General features: G+C 41.9%; 1 protein-coding gene across 1 annotated transcript in view; it reads left to right on the top strand.

The window, feature by feature from the left end:
* The window catches only part of GAB3 (GRB2 associated binding protein 3), a 194,991-nt gene extending 178,955 nt beyond the window's left edge, over nt 1-16,036 (top strand). Inside the window, exons 9-10 of the mRNA XM_068251156.1 lie at nt 1,745-1,858; nt 9,094-16,036. Coding sequence (XP_068107257.1) covers nt 1,745-1,858; nt 9,094-9,210 — 231 coding nt within the window. The 3' untranslated portion in view covers nt 9,211-16,036. The remainder of the gene's footprint in view (nt 1-1,744; nt 1,859-9,093) is intronic.
* The last annotated feature ends 4,762 nt before the right edge of the window (nt 16,037-20,798 follow it).

Raw genomic sequence — 20,798 nt, 5'->3', positions numbered from 1 at the left:
TACATCATGTGCAACATTGCTGTGATAAGTACACCACAACTAGGGATGAGTATCCAGAGTCGAAACAGCATTCTGAAGCATGCAGAACACAACTCGGTGGGCAGGGGGACTAATTCTTGTCAGCGCTTCTGTGTGCTGCATTCCATGTCACGTTCCATCTCTCCGATACTTCCTCCATTTACAGCCCTGCCAAGGGAGGGGGTGGAGCTTATATCATTCTCCCTTCCACTCGCCGATCCTTGCAGCAGTATTCCAGGGCTTTAAAGTACACACTGCATTTTTCATTCTTTAACAAATGTAGTTGAGTACTCACTTCACTTATTATTCAGTTTGCAGTATAAAAATCATTTTTGCTTCCATTAACGCTTTTGTCAGCATATGACTTGTGTTAAATGGGAAGTATACGAATGTTTCGCAATATGTTACAGTTCCAAGTAATAGTGAGTCAGTTCTGCTGCAGCAACATGTCTCATTCGCTATCTTTATCTCATCTTTACATTAAACTTTTACAAATACACGTACAGTATATCAGCCCTTATTTGTCTTATTTGCTTTACATTTTTTTTTTTACAATTTACTCCTGATACTATGCAAGAGTAATGCAAAATATAGTAAACAATAAAACATTTTAGTGAGAAGCTGTGGATTAGTTGCTAATGGTTAAAGTGGACCCAAATTAAAAATTACAAGATTTCAGAAATACAATCTTTTTTTCTAAATTATAATAATAAATAGTAGCCTTTTTTCAGCTGCATGATAACAAATATAAAATATTTTACATTTATTGGAGGAACCCCTCCCTTCCTTTCAAATTGCCGGGATTTTTCCGGCAAACTGGTGGAGTAGATGGTGTCTGGCAATGGAGGATTTGCTAATGGCTGCCCCCAGTATAACCCTAGCTATGAAAAGAGAAGGGTGAAAAGCATGCACTGAAATGATCATAGGTTTGAAGGAGTGTTTATTTATCTTTGTATGTGTCAGAGTGGTGCAACTAAATATTTTTAATTAAAAAAATGTTTGCTTTGGGTCCGCTTTAAAGAGGACAATGTGTTTTCTTTATGGTTAAAGTAGAAAAGGGAAGAATCACACAGCTTGTTCCATACTTTATTCCTGTATCCGTCTTTAGTGATAGGTGTCACTGAGGCAGGAAGTGAATGAAAGTCTTTCACAGACCGCAATAAGAATGTAGTCTGTCCCCATTGTGAAAGTACCCGAGAACTGAGAGGCATATGGAAGCTGCCATATTTACTTCCTTTTAAACAACACCAGCTGCCTGACAGCCTGCTGATCACTACAGGCATCAGTGTCTGAAACAAGCATGTGGCTAATCCAGCCAGACTTCAGTCAGAGCACTTGATCTGCATGCTTGTTCAGGGTCTATGGCTAAAATTATTAGAGGCAGAGGATCAGCAGGACAGCCAGGCAATCTGCATTGTTTCAAAGGAAATATATATGGCAGCCTCCGTATCGCTCTCAGTGCAGGTGTCCTTTAAAGTATACCTGACCCCAAAGGCAAAGCTATTTAAGGTAAGCACAGAGATATGATCATGCTCCATCCACATACCATTCTTGTTGTCCATTCTTCTCCCTGTTCAACAAGAAACTGCAAGGAAGTTGCAATAAAGTTTGCATCAGCTCCGAAAAGAAATATCTCATCGATCTTAATGTTTTTATCAGTTGGTTGTTATTGCCTCCCACATAACATGTTCTCAGGATAATGCTGTTCTTTTCTTTCTCTGAAAAGGAGCAGAGACAAGGTGCATCCCCTTGTAATGGAAGTTTCCCCTGGCCAAGGAAGATTAACCTCGACTATCTAGCATTGGATTTTAATTCTGCATCTCCTTCTCCTGTGCAAAAGGTAACACTTTACAAGGCTATCCCCTTTTATCTTTTATTCCTTTCTCTCTTTTCTATAAAATGTGATAAAATGGCTTGCTAGTGTGCTGATTCCTGCAGTCAATATGCTGCATTCATTGATATAAACAAGCTTAAAGGAGAACTGTAGTGAGAGGGATATGGAGGCTGCCATATTTATTTCCTTTTAAGCAATACCAGTTGCCTGGCAGCCCTGATGGTCTATTTGCCTAAAGAAGTGTCTGAATCACACCAGAAACCAGCATGCAGCTAATCTTGTCATATCTGTCTAAATTTGTCAGAAACACCTGATCTGCTGCATGCTTGTTCAGGGCCTATGGCTGAAAGTATTAGAGGCAGAGGATTAGCTGAATAGCCAGGCAACTGGTATTGCTTAATAGGAAATAAATATGGCAGCCTCCATATACCTCTCACTACAGTTCTCCTTTAAGGCTGCTTACACACCAAGACGTTACAGGCGCACGTTAGTGCGCCTGTAACGCTCCCCCAACGCACAGCAATGTAACACAAGTGGGCTGTTCACACAGCCCACGTTGCGTTACATGTAATGCTGCACGTTCGGTGCAAAGTGCAGCATGCTACGGCGTTGGAGCGGCTATAGCCGCGTTAGACTGTTTGCACATGCGCAGTGGGGGGCGGAGAGGAGGCGGGGAGAGCCAGCTACAGTAGCCGCGCACATGGCTACTTAATATTCACTGCACTGGCGGCAGCTGATTGGCCGGCGGGACCACGTGATGCGGAGTGTCTCGCTCCGCATCACGTGGTCCCGCTGGCCAATCAGCGCCACTCTGGGAGACATTATAGGAATCGAGCCGCCTAACGCGGCTCACTCTACCGTCGGCTCTTGCAGCACCATACGTTGTGTTAGGTGCACGTTATGCGACCTTAACGTGGCACCTAACACAACGTCTTGGTGTGCAAGAAGCCTAAATCAAGAAAAGGGAACGTTGAGGGAATTTTCAGAAATTATTTACTAGGATACTCATTTAAATATGCTAATCTAGATTATGGAGCATTTTAATGGCACTACTGCCCATGTAAATAAACCCTTTTGCTGAGGCTGTCCATGCAGGAAATATCCTCCAGATTACACTGCAGTGTACTTTACATGTGTAAATCACCATCACGCCTTTCTTAATTCTCTGTACAATTAACAAGCTGCCACATCATTGCATTTCAGTGGTTCTAGAGGTGTGGCTAGCTTACAGGGACAACAAGGAATAATTTGCATATTCAGCAGTGATGCATCGTGGGAGACCTCATATGCTCTCTCTAATCTGAATAATCGCAAATACCGTCTGATTTAAAGAGACTCTGAAGCGAGAATAAATCTCGCTTCAGAGCTCATAAATAGCAGGGGCACGTGTGCCCCTGCTAAAACGCCGCTATCCCGCGGCTAAACGGGGGTCCCTTCACCCCCAACCCACCCCCCGCAAAAGTGTGTCGTAGAAAGGTCGCAGAATTTCCCTTCCTGGAGGCAGGGCTAACGGCTGCAGCCCTGCCTCCAGTCGCATCTGTCAGCGGCGCATCGCCGCCTCTCCCCCGCCCCTCTCAGTGAAGGAAGACTGAGAGGGGCGGGGGAGAGGCGGAGATACGCGCTGACAGACGCGCGTGGGGCAGGGCTGCGGCGGTTAGCCCTGCCCCAACCAGGAAGCGCTCCCCGGGTGTATCGAGGGGGATTTGGGGGTGAAGGGACCCCCGTTAAGCCGCGCTATAGCGGCGTTTTAGCAGGGGCACACGTGCCCCTGCTATTTATGAGGTCTGAAGCGAGATTTATTCTCGCTTCAGACTCTCTTTAAGAAGGCAAATTTTGTTTTGCATAACATTTTAGCAAGAGTGTTTTTTGGTCCTTTGTAGACCCCTTACGCACTCCTAGGAGTTCTGGTTCACCATAAGCTTGCTGGGTAATCTTACATTCAACGAACATACAGATTGCTGCAGTATTAAGATGGTAAATAAATGACACCAAAATTGAACTGAAAGTAATCTGAAAGTAATGTGCTTGCTTGAATCACTACAGCCTCCTGTTGGATGATGGCTGCTGTTATCAGTTATCAGTTATCAACAAAACTAGCCTCAGTACAGAAGTACTGCTTGTACTTCCCTGATGACTGCAAATTTGGTCTTATGTTGATTTAGCATATTTATATTATAAGCACACTAAGTCCTGGTACAGGAGCGATTGGGAATCAACAGAATCTCAACTTTGTATAGCCATAATGTTAGAAGAGCCAATCAGCTATAGCTAGTACAAAACTCTACCTATTGGGAGGAGCTTACTGCAATTCTGTAAATCCAGCAACACCTCAAACTATTGTAGTAGTCTCATGTACATAAGCATATTTATTGCAGCCTTAGCTAAATCACAATTCCATACCAAAAGTATTTAAAAGCAATGACATACATTTAAAACAAATACCGTGGGTTGCAAAAGTATTTGGCCCCCTTGAAGTTTTCCACATTTTGTCACATTACTGCCACAAACATGCATCAATTTTATTGGAATTCCATGTGAAAGACCAATACAAAGTGGTGTACATGTGAGAAGTGGATCGAAAATCATACATCATTCCAAAATTGTTTTACAAATCAATAACTGCAAAGTGGGGTGTGCGTAATTATTCGGCCTCCTGAGTCAATACTTTGTAGAACCACCTTTTGCTGCAATTACAGCTGCCAGTCTTTTAGGGTATGTCTCTACCAGCTTTGCACATCTAGAGACTGAAATCCTTGCCCATTCTTCTTTGCAAAACAGCTCCAGCTCAGTCAGATTAGATGGACAGCGTTTGTGAACAGCAGTTTTCAGATCTTGCCACAGATTCTTGATTGGATTTAGATCTGGACTTTGACTGGGCCATTCTAACACATAGATATGTTTTGTTTTAAACCATTCCATTGTTGCCCTGGCTTTATGTTTAGGGTCATTGTCCTGCTGGAAGGTGAACCTCCGCCCCAGTCTCAAGTCTTTTGAAGACTCCAAGAGGTTTTCTTCGAAGATTGCCCTGTATTTGGCTTCATCCATCTCCCCATCAACTCTGACCAGCTTCCCTGTCCCTGCTGAAGAGATGCACCCCCCGAGCATGATGCTGCCACCACCATATTTGACAGTGGGGATGGTGTGTTCAGAGTGATGTGCAGTGTTAGTTTTCCGCCACACATAGCGTTTTGCATTTTGGCCAAAAAGTTCCATTTTGGTCTCATCTGACCAGAGCACCTTCTTCCACATGGTTGCCGTGTCCCCACATGGCTTGTGGCAAACTGCAAACGGAACTTCTTATGCTTTCTGTTAACAATAAAGGCCAACTTTGTACAGTGCTTGACTAATAGTTGTCCTATGGACAGAGTCTCCCACCTGAGCTGTAGATCTCTGCAGCTCGTCCAGAGTCACCATGGGCCTCTTGACTGCATTTCTGATCAGCGCTCTCCTTGTTCGGCCTGTGAGTTTAGGTGGATGGCCTTGTCTTGGTAGGTCTTGGTAGGAATGATCGCTTAAACAGTGCTCCGTGGGATGTTCAAGGCTTTGGAAATCTTTTTGTAGCCTAAGCCTGCTTTAAATTTCTCAATAACTTGATCCCTGACCTGTCTTGTGTGTTCTTTGGACTTCACGGTGTTGTTGCTCCCATTATTCTCTTAGATAACCTCTGAATTCCTCACAGAGTAGCTGTATTTGTACTGACATTAGATTACACGCAGGTGCACTCTATTTTGTCATTAGCACTCATCAGGCAATGTCTATAGGCAACTGACTGCACTCAGATCAAAGGGGGCCAAATAATTATGCACACACCACTTTGCAGTTATTTATTTGTAAAAAATGTTTGGAATCATGTATGATTTTCGTTCCACTTCTCATGTGTACACCACTTTGTGTTGGTCTTTCATGTGGAATTCCAATAAAATTGATTCAGGTTTGTGGCAGTAATATGACAAAATGTGGAAAACTTCAAGGGGGCCGAATACTTTTGCAACCCACTGTAGATCACATTCAGAAATGTTCACTGTACACAGTAAAAGCACATGGCAATCCCAGCATGTGCCTCTGCAAAAAGCCCATCCCACTGCTGTGTATTAGTCTCTCCTACCTACCACCACCTTCTTCCGCTATTCCCATTGTAAGTACAGAGAGCACTCCTGAATACAGTCTATTTGGTTTTAAATGTATGTCATTGCTTTTAAATTAATTTTGGTACAAAAGTGTGATTTAGTCAAGACTGCAATAAATATGCTTATATACATGAGACCACTGCAATAGTTTGTGGTGTTGCAGAATCCCGACTTCCTGTCTTTACGACATTTGGGATACATGGAAAACATAACAATAGACCTTTTGCAAGTGCTGCAGTTGCCTTCCCTCAGACTGCTTTTGGTAAAAAATAATCACTGCATAACAAGAACCTGTTTTGGAAATGTCTGACCCAGTCATCTAATTATCACAAGCTGATGCTGAATTGCCCAACAAGCGGTTACCTTGGTAGTGGGAAGCTCCTAACAGTCCAGAGGCTTATTGCACCTTGCCAATTTAGCAAAGGGACCTCCTAAACATATTCTACTGGAGCCCATTAAATGAGCTTTTTTTGGCCAAGCTCCCAGCGTTGGACGGGAGCATTCTGACTGGAAATGCACAAGTTAGGTCCGTGCATGCCAGGTAACTCAAAGCTGTTCATGCTCTGCTTTTTTTCCTCCATGCACAAAAAGGGCCATATTGTGATAGCTAGATAGTTGGCTTAGACATGTATAAAATAGCAGATCATTTTTCAGGTGTTCTTGATATGTAGTGATTACTACCTACCAAAAGCAGTTTGAGAGGACAACCACAGCACTGTCTAAACAGTTATGGGCTTCCAAGGTTCACTGGTGTACGTGAAGAGTGAACTTTAGCCTGTTTGATTTGATTCCATAAAAGAGCTACCGCTACAAAACTTATAGGACCACTACAGCGAAAAAAAGTAATCAGTTAAAATTTGGTAGGACTCCTCATGGGGGATTCTCAGGGTTTTCTTTGTTTTCAAAAGAATTTCCTGAATGGCAGTTGCTAAGTCGTGGGACCTGAAATTACTTTTCCCTCCAAGTTGCTACAAGGCGGAATAGTATTTAAAGTGAACCTCCGGACTAAAAATCGACTCAGCAGCACTGAAAAGGCCTGGTGTTTCTTTAACAGTTTCACAGCATCAGAACTTTGTTTCTCTTATACAAGCCTCATTTTTAGCTGCACAGAAGAAACTGCCCGGGCAGTTTTCCCCTGATGCTGTGCAAAGCATGATGGGATTTCTGATGTTGTTGTTCTTGTTCTGCTCTGCTTTGGTGAAATTTTTTTTTTTTTTTTACATTTTGAATTTGACATTTGAAGCCTAGCGTGTGCAGCTGGGAGGGGTTATCAGGACACATGACAGTTGGAACTGTGTCTCCTGCTCCTTGTCACCTCCTTTCAACCAAAAAGATGGCTGCCCCCATGACAAAGATGGCAGGCCCCATGAATCACAAACATTTGCCTGTTCTTTTAAAACCGGGTGGGTAAAAAATTATATTATCTATCTATTCTAATTAACATAACTAATGTAACTTGATGACAGTATGTTTGTGTAGGCTGAAGTTCCCCTTTAACACCGTTGGGAATTTGAGCGGCAGCCTGAGCCATCATTCCGCTCTCCCTGCGATCAACTCACTGGCAGCGGGATAACACGTACGCATGAGAGATGTCAGAATACATAGTACATCACAACTTGCTGCAAGTGGGGCTTTGTAGCTGCAATCAGCCCTGAAGTTAACATTTTACTTTACATCATCATCATTTGGATAGCCAGGAGTATGTGCATCATTTGTGCTTAATGTCCTAGGAAAACAGGTCTGATCCATGGAAACGCCACCTTCCAACTTATAGAACCTGAAAGATGACTGTGCTTATAACATTCAGTTATCCAAATTGCCATCCTTAGCCTCCTGATTGCCCTCCAGGTCCCTGGTACATGTTTAGCCAGAACTGCAAATGTAGTGGCCAGTTCAGATGTAATTTGATTACGTTCAACACCGCTACTCCCTCCGGCCACTAGGCAGAGCTGTTGAATAGAAAAGGTGGTCTCTATTCATTTTACTGGAGAGATGATCTAATTTACCTAAAAAATACCCAGCTGCCAATGTTTAAAGGGACTCCGAGCAGTGCAGAAACTATGAAAAGATGCATATCATTTTAAAGCTCTCTTTCTCCTCTTTCCAATGATATATAAACCGCTGCCCTACGCCTTTTAGTTTTCGCTATTTTCGCGATTGAAATTGCCGCGGCCGTGATTTCAATCGCGAAAATAAAGAAAACTAAAAGGCGTAGGGCAACGATTTAGGTGTCGTCAGAAAGAGGAGAGAGAGAGCTTTAAAATGATATCCATCAAGCCATAGTTACATTGTAATACACAGGCCGACTTTTTCCTAAAGTCAGCAGCTCCATTCTGCTGAATGGAGCTGCTGACACTGGGGAAAGTGTCGTCCTGTGTAATACAAGTAACTATGGAAAGATGGATATCATTTTAAAGCTCTCTTTCTCCTCTTTCTGGCGACACCTAAATCGTCGCTCTACGCCTTTTAGTTTTCTTTATTTTCGCGATTGAAATCGCGGCTGCGGCAATTTCAATCGCGAAAATAGCGAAAACTAGAAGGCGTACGGCGGCGGTTTATATATCATTGGAAAGAGGAGAAAGAGAGCTTTAAAATGATATGCATCTTTCCATAGTTTCTGCACTGCTCGGAGTCCCTTTAAGGGTAGAGTGTAAGGCAAATAATGTAACTCCTGGCTTTTTCTGCCCCAGTACCTGTGTGTTTGGATGAGGTGGGAGTGGGTACAGGGTCCTGGGGGACATTCAAGAGGCCAAGAGAGCTAATCATAATTTTTTTACCACAAGTACAGTTATCCTTTAAAGTATCTAAAAGCCAACACATCAGTGCCAAGATTCGATACGAATCTTTAGAGCTCTTATTCAGGTCACGCCAGTGGTCAGAGCTGTTTGGTTAGCATAGGTTTATAATTCAAAACACAAAGAGCAAACATCATTATCTGCTAATCAAGAAGCTTTTCCTATCGGCTACACAAAAATCAGAAACACTGATAGCCTTTAATGGTTATCTCATTGTTTAGAAAAGCGTATTATACCTGGAAATATTGCATGCGTATAGATGTGAGCTTTATATATTAGCAGAAACTAACTATTTTTTGTTTTTCTCCTGTGGCTGAAGAAACCCTTCCTGTCTGAAGAGCAGAGAGTGGACTATGTGCAAGTGGATGAGAAGAAGACTCAAGCCCTGCAGAACACTAAACAAGAATGGTCTGACGAGAGACAGTCCAAGGTGTAGAAGTGTTTTATGGCAGGGCTCTTACCTTTTGCACTAGATTCAGTCCTTTTTCTATAGCAGCTATATGGACATTTTTTTAATGAATCCTGAAAGTATAAACTGTGGGTGGAAGTTAAAAGCCAAGGGACAAACTGTATTTATTTACACGTGTAATTATTGTGTATTATACTGAGAAATGTGTATGTTAATACACTGATGTAGTCTGAGCACTGCTTGCTTATATAGGATTCAGCCAGAACAGCTGTACTGAGAGCTAGTGACGGTCATGTGTAGGAGAACTCATGGAGAAGCATGTGATTTGTTTGATCAGCTGATAGATTTGTAAAGCTCTGATTTGCTGTGATCACATCCTGCTTTAGCACATGATCATGACTACCAAATCAGAGACGTACATATCTATCACCTGACTAAACTGATCACATGCTTCTCCATGAGTTGTCCTAGAAGCAGCCATCACTAAAATTTTTGACTAATTGTTTTTTTTTATATTTTACCAGTTGATGTTTGATAAGCCATATGGAATATGGAGCCTTGAAAAAAACAGCATGTACTTCACGATCAGAGATGTCTAAGGTTTCCAGCAGCAACCAGATTATCTTTTAAAAAAAAAAATTTACTCTTAACTTGAAATGGTGAAACTGATTGGTTGCCATTAAAACATGGAGAGATTTCACTATAGACGTTTTTAATCGTGGAACATGCTGTTCTAATGCTCTTCCTACTGAGTGGACAGTAACGCTTCCAATGTGAGGACCTGTCTAATGTTCTCAGTTCATATAGGGCATACTGGCATTTATGGTAGAGTAGGTGCAATAATTTTCAGAGGTTTTTATACTTTATGTGCGGCACTGTGGTTTATGCAAAGCACTCGATGCTAAGATGTGCGTGTATTGACAGGTTTACCCACACAACAGTCTGTTTATACATGGTACCTCTAGAAAGGGCTTGCTAGCTGTCGTGTTTTAGAGCTTCCAGTAAACATATAGGGCTTTTGGATATCCATGCTAGCATAAATGAAGGATTTATATGCAACCATACCTAGCACAAGTAGTGCTAGCAAGGGCATTCCTACCATAAAGCGGGGCTCTTCTGTTTAGGTGGAAATCTTACATTAGGTCATTACTGCCCTGGAGTGGTTGAGACAAAACTTCCACTCTACCTGCTGGCCTACAAATTCCTCCTGCTGACTATTTTGAGGGCCTGGCTTCACTGTCAGGCTTTAGTGATAATAGCTGGCAGCTGATTGGTTGCCCAGGATGGCTTTAAGGGCTGGAATGTACCAAGACAATCACAGGGCAATGGTGGTGACATTGTCCTACTGATAGGCATAAGTGGAAAGTCAAAACCTGTTGTAAATAGACTCAGACTCATCTTGAACTCCAGTAGAGGTTAAACTCATTGACATAGCATATAATATTTATTAAACAAGCATTCAACTGTGCTGTTAAGATTTTATAATGGATCAGGACCTGTTTTATATTGTTAGTGACAGCAGTGCCTTTGTTCAGAACTCTGATATATGTTTTACAGCACTTCAACGTCACTTAATACAACACATAGCATTAAATTGGACCGAAGTTCAGAATTTAGATTTTTTTACTTAAGGCTATTTTTACTTACCAGCAAAGTAATGTTTTCAGAGTATTTGCATCTCTTTACATGTCTCCATCTGTTTATTCAAGGCATTGTCCATTCAGAAACAATTCCATCTTTAAACACCAAACTCAATCAATTTTTGCTGTAAAGTCAGGGACTGGGTGGAGGTGCCCAGGGCCCCTTGCTGATGTAAATCTCCCAGCATGCATTTTAGTAGGCACTAAAATTCAACCAGCTTTTTCGATGACAAGTGTGCTTCTTGCCAAAGAAGCCCCATCTAAGCATGAGGAGAGGATGGTGTAGTCAGCCCAGAATTCTTTAGTAACAAAGTTGCACCTTGCTTGAACCTCTGTATTGAGAATGACCCTCCCAGCATACGTTGCAGCGAGGTGAACTCTAGAAAACTGTCATGATGGGCGCACAGGTTTTTTAGGATGATTTTGGGACAAGGCCCTATGGCGTGTTTTTCCGGTTGGGAGCTCTTGATTATTTTGAAGGTGTTGATATTTATTTTGCACCAGTTGCACAGCGCATGGTACTGTGCAAATGTTATCATGTAAACTTATCATGGCTAAACCGACAATAGAAATACACTTATTTCTGTATAGTTATGATTCACACACCACACCTAGACTGCACAGCCACAGTAAGGCTCTTAATTCTAATGCACGCAGATTGGATACACAATCAATATTGTGATAACTGAGGAGTGGTCACTATCACCCCCACATGATTTTTGCTATTTTAATACAGGAGTGCTCTGTGTGAAAACTTGTCCAAGCAGGTAGGCAGATGTGCGCAGTTGATTGCAGGAACTGGAAAAGTGGTTACTACACTGGCCTAAAGGTGTGCACTCATACACTACAACTGTCACCTGTAGGGATTGGGACCCCATCCTTAGAGCAACAGTTTTGAGCAGAAACTCACACAGATACATTCCTTAGTTACAGCCAAGCCACATGTACTGTTGCTATGGTGGGGAGGGAGGGGGGGATGACTGCCCAATGGAGCATCTTCTGGCAGGTGAAGTTAGTAGGGGAACAGTGTGCTCATTCATCACTGTTTAAGCAATGCCAGGAGGCAACTATACATATGCTAGATTGTTGGCCAAGACTGCCCTTAATATCCCATAATAAGAGTAAATGCTATATTGATTTGAAATACTTATATCCATGAACCTCTCTGTGGTTATAAAGATGTTGCCACTTTTGCACAATTTAGCATCGTAATTTTCTTAAAAATAAACTGAATTAGCCAGTGTGTAGCTGCCAACACACTTCCTATCCTATAAACAACTGCCCTATCTTGCGTATCTTGGCCAGGAACGAGTCACAGCTTCTTGTATTTATTGTCTGGCTATTTTCTTGACCCCTGCCTCAGTGCAATTAATGGCCTGCCATAGATACAGGTGGAGGAGCTTCTTCCAGGCATGCAGAGTTGGGGGTTTCAGGCTGTCATCTTCACTAGTATATCTTATGAAGGATCTTCCTAGAGACTATTCTGGTAGTCCTCTGTATGGCTCATAATTTAGCAGAAACCATTACAGGCCAATATATTCTGAGACTGGACAGCGGCAGCGCGGGGGGTTTTCAGCGTGTTCTGTCCGTAGTTATCGCATGCTGTTACTGTCGCTTACCCGACCGAGCATTGTTGGACCGAGATTTTCCAGATTGTCCAATCGATACATGCAACCAATTTTGCCCTGAAGTTGGCCACGTATTCAATCATGCATGCTCTTGGTGGCACCGATTTTCATCCAATTCAATTAAAATTATCAAATTGGATGGTCGATCGGCCACCAAGTTGAGTAAACTTTGGACACCTATATGACCTCTTGAGGGCTTCACAAGCTCCTCAGATATGATTCCTGTGTTTTGTTTGTGGTAACAAAGTTTGGCCCGTGGTGATAAAAAAAATAAAAGGAAGAAAACATATTTAAAAAAAGTGTGCATTTTAAAGTCAGTTCTTGCTCCTATTACCACAGACTATGAATACAGCCCTGCCAGCGACATTGCTTGTTTAATTAGAGACAGTACTTACTATTCATCGTATATTAGTAGGTAGGATGAGCAGAGGAGCTAACAAAGGATCCTTTTATATCAGGTTAGTGATTAAATTTACATATTATAATTCTTCCTGAACATGAAGATTGCTACATAGAAAACTCACACTCCATTTCTTGCCTTGCACTAGCCAAGTCTTCTGCTGACAGTCTGTGCCTATTTATAGCAATTAAGAGTCCTACTAATAAAAGACATACGTACAATCTCAGTATGTTGTCTATATCTAAACACCCCAGAAATATCCGTCAGCACTTTGGTAATCAGGCTGTATATATGTGCATCATGCTGTGTTGTTAAAAAGAACAGTAATAATCCTTAAGGGCTATAACAGTATTATTGCCGAGTAAAGTAATATGTTTGTGTTAATAATTCTCACCATCCTCTGTACATACAAGGCATTTTATGGATAGTTTTATTGAGCCATAATTGGGGCCACTGCTCCAGACATAGTGAATATATATTATCATGGTCTGAGAAGCTACACGTTTGAACTACTGTTCTGCTTCATGAAGGAGTGTTGGAAGTTATTTGAAAACATTTGCTTGCCTTGAGAAGGGTTGTTACTCTGTCCTTTGAAAAATAGTGCCTGTACTGTATACTGTTCTCTCTGCCCTTTGTTGCAGATTGTCTTGTAAACATTAATATGATCATATGACTTAAAGGCAACCCATTGTGTGTCCAAGTAAATTAATCCACTACATCCTGAAAGAGAATTGTTTAATTAAACACTATTGCCATTTCTTTCCCTGCAAAAGTTCTACTTTTCCAAATCCGAACAGATGTAAACAGTGTTGAAATTCAACTCTGTCCTCACCCCTTTCCTTCTAAGTAACACAATGTGCTCTTGTGTTCTTGAGTGTACAGACAAGACAGCTGTTCTGTGTGTTTAGTGCTGTCTATGCTAGAGTAATCCTGAGAAGAGCGGAGAACTGTGCACAGGAGAGCAGACAGTATGACTCATCAGAAGGAATGGTGTGAGGAGGAAGTTAGTTCAGAAGCTGGGCTGAGTTGCCATTGTCAAATTTTAACACTGTTTTCAGCTGGCCTCAATTAGGAAGAGGTAAACAAGACTTCACAGCGAACTGGACCCAGCTGGAGCAGTACCAAATCCATATTCTGTAGACACCCTGTTCCACTGCTGGGTCCGCTGCCACTCCACGGCAGGTGTGTGACTCATCATACTAATTGCAACTCAGTCTGCTGTCCGTAAAACAAATCCTACTGGTCAGGTTTGTTCACTGCGGAAAGAAAAAACAGACATGAAACAAATGGATGCATGTGGACCTGTCCACAGATAATCAGTGCAGGTTTCCATCAATCCATTTTGTGTCCGCTGCCCAAATATTAATCATTCTTTATTTACATATACCTATTAAATGGTGCTTTCTATGCCGAGAGTTGATGGAAAATATGCATTATGCCACTGCCATCTGCTGTGTTGTTTCGTATACTATAGGTAGGGTCCTAGGAGCTACACTTGGCCAAAAACTGTAAAATCTGGCCTGCTAAGAGTAGTTATGTTTCTTGCAACTTTTTGTTACTAAGGGCAGATAAGGGATCCTTATTCTCTTCTCCATGTTTTAGGCACAAGTGTCGCTGTCTTATAGTGCTTTAATTAATGTCACTACATTTGTGTCTATCATTATAGGGCATGTTGCTGCAAGTCCAGGGTTTCCCCATGTTAAACTTGAATGCCCAGTTTTGTACATCACTTAAGAATTTTGTTAGGTCATGGCTTACCCTATTGTTGTTCAGCTCTGGGCCTCAGGGCCAAACAATGCACATGCCTCAGTTTTACACAGGTGATATCGCTATTGCTGTTATACAGACATACCTTGCTCCCATCTACTGATCTGTAAAAACTAGCCTTGCACCACTAGAAAAGTGCAAAAAGTTATACTCATTTACGTCTGTATAGTGTAAATTTACAGGTATAGTGTAAATTTACAGTTGAGAAAGTATTTTTTCAGTTATTTCCAATGTTAATACAAGTCGTTTGTGTATTTGCATGATTTATTGACACCAAAATTAGTGGTTTCTCAGTGTTGGACAATAGCCTGTTGGTAATTCTACTTTGTGTGATAAAGTTGTTAGCAGGATTCTTTAAGGGAATGCTAATTTCTCCTGTAAGAAAGATTTTTTTTGCCCAGCTCTCACCTGGAGTTTTAGGTAGTCCGCTTGGGATAACTCTGAAATAATACCTTTGCCGGCACAGTGCTCTGGTCCTACTGGTCCTGTTAGGCACTGAGTCACGTCACGGTTCACTGAAATCACAGTACACGCAGGACTCCAGATAGAACTATATCACAGTGCTGCGACAGTGAAACATTAGAGCAAGCTAGGAAAACAGTCATGCAACCTGTAGAAGTCTGTCTGCTTGGACTTTGGGCTCATCCCCACTAGATTGAATTGGATGGAAAGTCATTCCTGTTTTTTTTTTTTACAAAAATTGATCGAAAATATTGATGGTACTGATAGAAAAGTCTATAGGAGTGGTGGTTGATTGACGCTCTATAGCGTTACACTGCATCGAACACTAGGGGCTTGATTCACAAAGCGGTGCAAAGTGTTTGCACGCCTGTGAAAAGCCCTTTATCACGCCTAAACTCAGTTTAGGAGTGATAAGAAGAAACTCGCGCGATCTCCCGCGCGCAAAGTTTTGCGCGCGTAGCGCACCGCGCTGCGCGCGCAGTGTGCCGTGCTTCGCGCGCAGCGTCCATTGAGCCCTATGGGGCGAAGAGCAGCACAAATCGGTGATAACTCAGCTTTGCACCGCTTATCACGCCTAAAGTCTTTTAGGCGTGATAACTGAGTTATCACCGCTTTGTGAATCAAGCCCTAGAAGTGATATCACACAGGAAACCCAGTGATCTCTGGGTAATAAACCTGGAAATTGCATAAAAAATGCATTTTCATTATTGGCATGGGGCCATATGCAATTCACTTTTTCACCTGAGTTTTCTCCTAGGTGATATTTTCATAAGTGGTCATAAAATGTTATTTAATCCACTAGCAAGCATGAAAATGCTCAAAATATTTTTGATAGTACCTCTTCAACAACTTTTTGGTACTTTTTCAGTTGTAAAATGCTGAAAATTTACTTTACAGAGAAGATGAAAATTATCTCCTAGGAGATAACTCAGGTGAAAAAAATAATTGCATATGGGCCATGGGGCCATATGCAATTCTCTTTTTCACCTGAGTTTTCTCCTAGGAGATAATTTTTCATTTTCAATTTTAAATAACTTTTCAGCACTTTTCAACAAAGAAAGTACCAAAAAGTAGGTGAATAAGTACTATCAAAATTATTTTGAGCCTTTTCTTGCTTTCTAGTGGCTTAAAAGGCATTTTATTGACAAGTCTAAAAATATCACCTAGGAGAAAACTATGGAGAAAAAGTGAATTGCATATGGCCCATGGTGTCTTACAATGCGATTCCGCTGACTTTCATTGGATTGCAAAATGCACTAAAATGCAGCATGCTGCCCTTTTTAAAAATTACTCGGTGGAAAAGGATCACCACGATTTACATTATATTCACTCTGTTCTTGCGACTCACAAAGCGCATGCGATTGGGAAAATGGAACGCAACACAACCAGTGGAAAAGGGCCCTTAGAGCTCATTCCCATTATGAAGTGCAGTGTGGACAGGTAAAGTACTTCTTGTGTGCTTTGGCTATGTATTTTGTACTGCACTGCAATAACACTGAATGGGCATGCAGATGTGCTATACTTTATAACACCAGTTCAGTTTGATGGGTAACGCAGCCTGTGTGATGGATAACTGTCTAGAGTAGACTAGCTTTTCCCTACAGAAACTGTCCAGCCTCAGCAAATGGTTGTTAAATTAACTTGATTTCAACATCATTGCAACCAGCATTAGGCTAAAATGTGACTAATTCTAGTTAGGCAGGAACAGAAATGTGCATGAGATCATCAGATATCGATTAATAAGCAGCTGATCAAAACATAAAAAAGCAAGAGTTCCACCAGAACTACTTTCCATCCACGTCCTTCCTTCCACTAGTCTTCAGAAATCGAGCCAAGTGAGTCCTCTGTCTGACCATAAATGCAGCTTTTTAGCATTTATGGAATTTAAGGTTGCTGATAACAGCCGCTTGCATGTTCTGCCCTGTGGCTGATGAGTCTGAGTAGCGAATACTTGGAGGATGGCCAGTCAGAATGTCTTCTCAAAGGGGCTTATTTTGTAAATGATGTACAGTTATGGTTTCTGAAACACAATCCTAAAGGATCTTTGTATCTCCCATAATAACTAGTAAGGTGCCACCAGTGACGAGAAAGGAACTTGATGAATCGTCAGGATTTTTTATTGAGTTATTAACAGTGACGTTCAGTTTGAGCAGGTTTATACTCTACTCTAGGTTAAAGGCCCGACACTTTAAAAAACAGGCGCTAGGCCTCGCCTCCCCTCCCCCCCTTCCCCCAGAACGTGCACAGCCGCCCTCCTGCGCCCGTTCTTCTGTGCTGGCCGTAGTCCATCTACATGCCGCTCATGCGCAGCAGGCACAACCCACAGACACAGGAGGATGCAGCGACGCAGAGATTATTATATAGGATAAGTGTACAGGTGTATCGTAGGTGCAATCTGCTGTTACGTTACGTTTACTATAGATCATGCCCTAAACACTTGAGCTCTGTAATACTGATCTTATGTATATCAGCCAGCCAGAATCAGACCAGGCGAGCAGGAATGATGAATGTTACTTAATGCAAAGCATGAAACATTACTGGGACATTTCCTTATAACAATGCAAATCTATCTTTAGACACAGTGTTTATTATTTTCATAAGGAGGCGACGCCCAAAATACTCCTGACAGTCTTTCCACACAGTCAGCAATCCTAGTCTACAAACCATGGTTAGTAAACATGCAGAAAGTATTATTTTATTATGACATTGAAAAAAAGAATCATACAAGCTACGATAATGCATTCAGGGCACATGCTGTCCTCAGTGGCTTCTGAAAGTCTCTCTGCTTTTAGCACACCATGGTTTATGGAGTGGTCGTGCTTCTTATAGTACAGTAAATGCAATGCAGAGATGGATTAAAAAGCAATGGGGCACCAGGCAAGACAGTGGATTTGAGGCCCCCTTGTGGTCTATTTGGTAAGCTGAAGTGGACTGAGGTCAGAGAAGGTGGCTGGTGGGTCCCAGGAACCTGCCTAGGTGAGGCTGCTCTGGGTAAATGTGGCAGACAATGCTCACTGATACTATGCTGAGCTCTGCACACAGTATCCAAGTCATCTCCAGTAATGAGCACAGCAGGGGGGAGCACAGACATCTGGTCCCTCCACAGAGGGAGGACACCTGTATATACTGTGCACACAGGAGGTATTCACAGAGGAACTCAACTGGCCTCTGGATCAGTCAAGTATAATTGTCCAAAAAGTATATTTTTAGCACTAATATTATGCTGTGTACAACCTGTGAGAAGAAGCACTGGTAGCAATTAGGAGTGTCTTTGGAAGGAAATGCTATGTAAATATTCAGAATACAAAATTAGAGCAGAAAATATATATATATACCCACAGAGGTGCATGTGATCAGTTGATCGGCTTTGTAAAGTTCTGATTTGATGTGATGACTTACAAATCTATCCGCTGATTAAACTGATCACATGCTTCTCCATGAGTTCTCCTAGGGCAGGGCCTAGTGCTGAAATTCAACTGCCCCCTAAAAACAAATCCAATATGTACTGTATATGAAAGGGCCACTAAACATACAACAGAAGCAGATTTACACCTGTATTTATAACAATCAGTTACAGTGTAATACATTAAACACCCCTTTACTCTAATGTTTTCTGCCATTTGCCTTGCTCAGCTCCTTGATAATGCCAGGTAATATGTCCAAGGGATTAAGAAAAATGATGACAATAATTTTAGGGATCTGCATCACAGTCACATGACCAGCATGGCTGCCATCTGCCCTCTTCTCCTCAGAGATGTGAGGTCCAGCTATGGGCCTAGTTTAAGCACATACAGGGGTGATCCTTACCACTACAGCACCTGTAAAAAGCTAATGCTGTTGCTCAAGGTGGGCACTCTGGCTTTGGGACCCGGTATGGTCACAATCTATGTTATGCCATTGGCAAGATGGCTTCTGAGAGGAGAGGTGTGAGTGAGCTGCTACTTGCCATCACTATCAGTCGGGGCTCTAGAAAATGAGTGGTTCAGTTGCCACTCAACTCCCCTTCCAGTGAGATAAATGGAAGGGTTGGCATGACCAGTGCGCTAGGGCGGAGGTACCGAGAAAGTGCTGCAATGGACCCTCCAGTTGGCTAAAAAAAGGACTACTGAGGGTCATGGGACTGTGCAGTAGATCCCTTCATTAAAGGTATTTATGCATCGGTAGTATCTGCAGTACGACTAAAACGGTGAGGTTGAAGAGGGGCTTTAAGATTTCCTGTTCTCCTTGTAGCTGTTTGTGCTACAGGCGCTGCATTCAGAATGTCACATTTACTGGACAACAGGAAGAACTATGTGGAGCAAATTCTACCAAGTGCATCAAATCCCATCAGTTATGATCTATATTTATGCAGATATCAAATAGCCACATAGCACACATAGGGGGTTGATTCACTAAGCTGCGCTGCTACAGCGGTTGCACTGCTACGGGCGGTGATAATTCTCAGCACATGCTATGCAGTCATAGCATGCGCTGCTAAATTACGCTCTGCTCTGATAGTTTAACAAGCGCTTAGTTAAACTTAATGAGCGCTCCACTGAACCTGCCCAGAGCCGTAGCAGCGCAACTTAGTGAAGTGAATCAACCCCATAGTCACATAGCACTCCAGCCAAAGCTTGTTTTCTATGAGTGAGTGTTGTTATCTGTGTTGCTATAGGAGATGCTTCCCATCACTTCCTCTTATGTCAGCAATACACGTTTATTTAGCGATGGGGGAAGGTTAGGAGCTTGGTTGTTTTTATAAGAGTCTGTGTCCCTTTTTAGGTGATTGAAAAATATCAATGAAAGATCAATGAAAAGTATGCTGCACTGCCCTGTTAATATATGGGTTATGCAGTTAATGCACTGCATTGGGATACTGTTATCCTTTGGATCGTAATGCAGTGGATGAATTCTGAACACTGCACAGACTTACTGTTGCAGTGCCATTTTCTGCATTATAATGCCTCCGTCATGTCGCACCACAACCCCCCACTGTGAACTTAGCCTAACTGTAGAAGTGAGTCTCCCAGTGTCAGGGGAACGATGATGCAATGATCCCAGACAAAATATATTTTTTTCCTGCAGCTTCTGAGGATGTGTGAAATGACTTGTATAGGTATTGCCAAGAAACTGATGTAGCCGTCCCTGGACTGTTCCATAGTGCTATGTACAGATTCCTCACTATGCATACAGCCATATTGTTCACTAGCACATCAGCCTCCAGAGTATGAAGTATCTCTGCAGCTGACAAGCTCTCTGCAGACTTTCTCAGGGTATATCTCATCAGGAAGGTATAATACAATGTATAAGGGCAGGCTATGGCATTAGAAACAGGTGTATTCATTGTTTTATTTAATTTCTTCACCATAAACTATAAGCATACAAGTATATACTTCAACTACTAATTTAAGCATTACACTTTGTAAATAGCTATATAAATCACTGGAATAGCATTCATTTTCATCTCCCTTGAAGATATTTGTACAAACTCGCATAATTTAAACTTTCCTTTGTTTAAATTGTTACCTTTGTATATATTTGCATGTATATTGTAAGTTTCTTTTCTAATAAAAGTTTGACAGAAATGTTTCAATGCACATGAAGGTGTTTGGTCTGTGATTTCTGCATATTTATTTTCAAGTTCTTATAGGACGATAGGCCCAATGGCGTGAAGAAAGAATAGGAAATGTAGGCTCTTTTAGACAAAAAGCTAAATGGCACGTTAAAATTGTCAAATGT

Source organism: Hyperolius riggenbachi, chromosome 8, assembly GCF_040937935.1.
Source record: "Hyperolius riggenbachi isolate aHypRig1 chromosome 8, aHypRig1.pri, whole genome shotgun sequence".
Taxonomy (NCBI): domain Eukaryota; kingdom Metazoa; phylum Chordata; class Amphibia; order Anura; family Hyperoliidae; genus Hyperolius; species Hyperolius riggenbachi.
The sequence above is the reverse complement of the archived record's forward strand: the minus strand, read 5'-3'. Positions and strand labels throughout refer to the sequence as shown.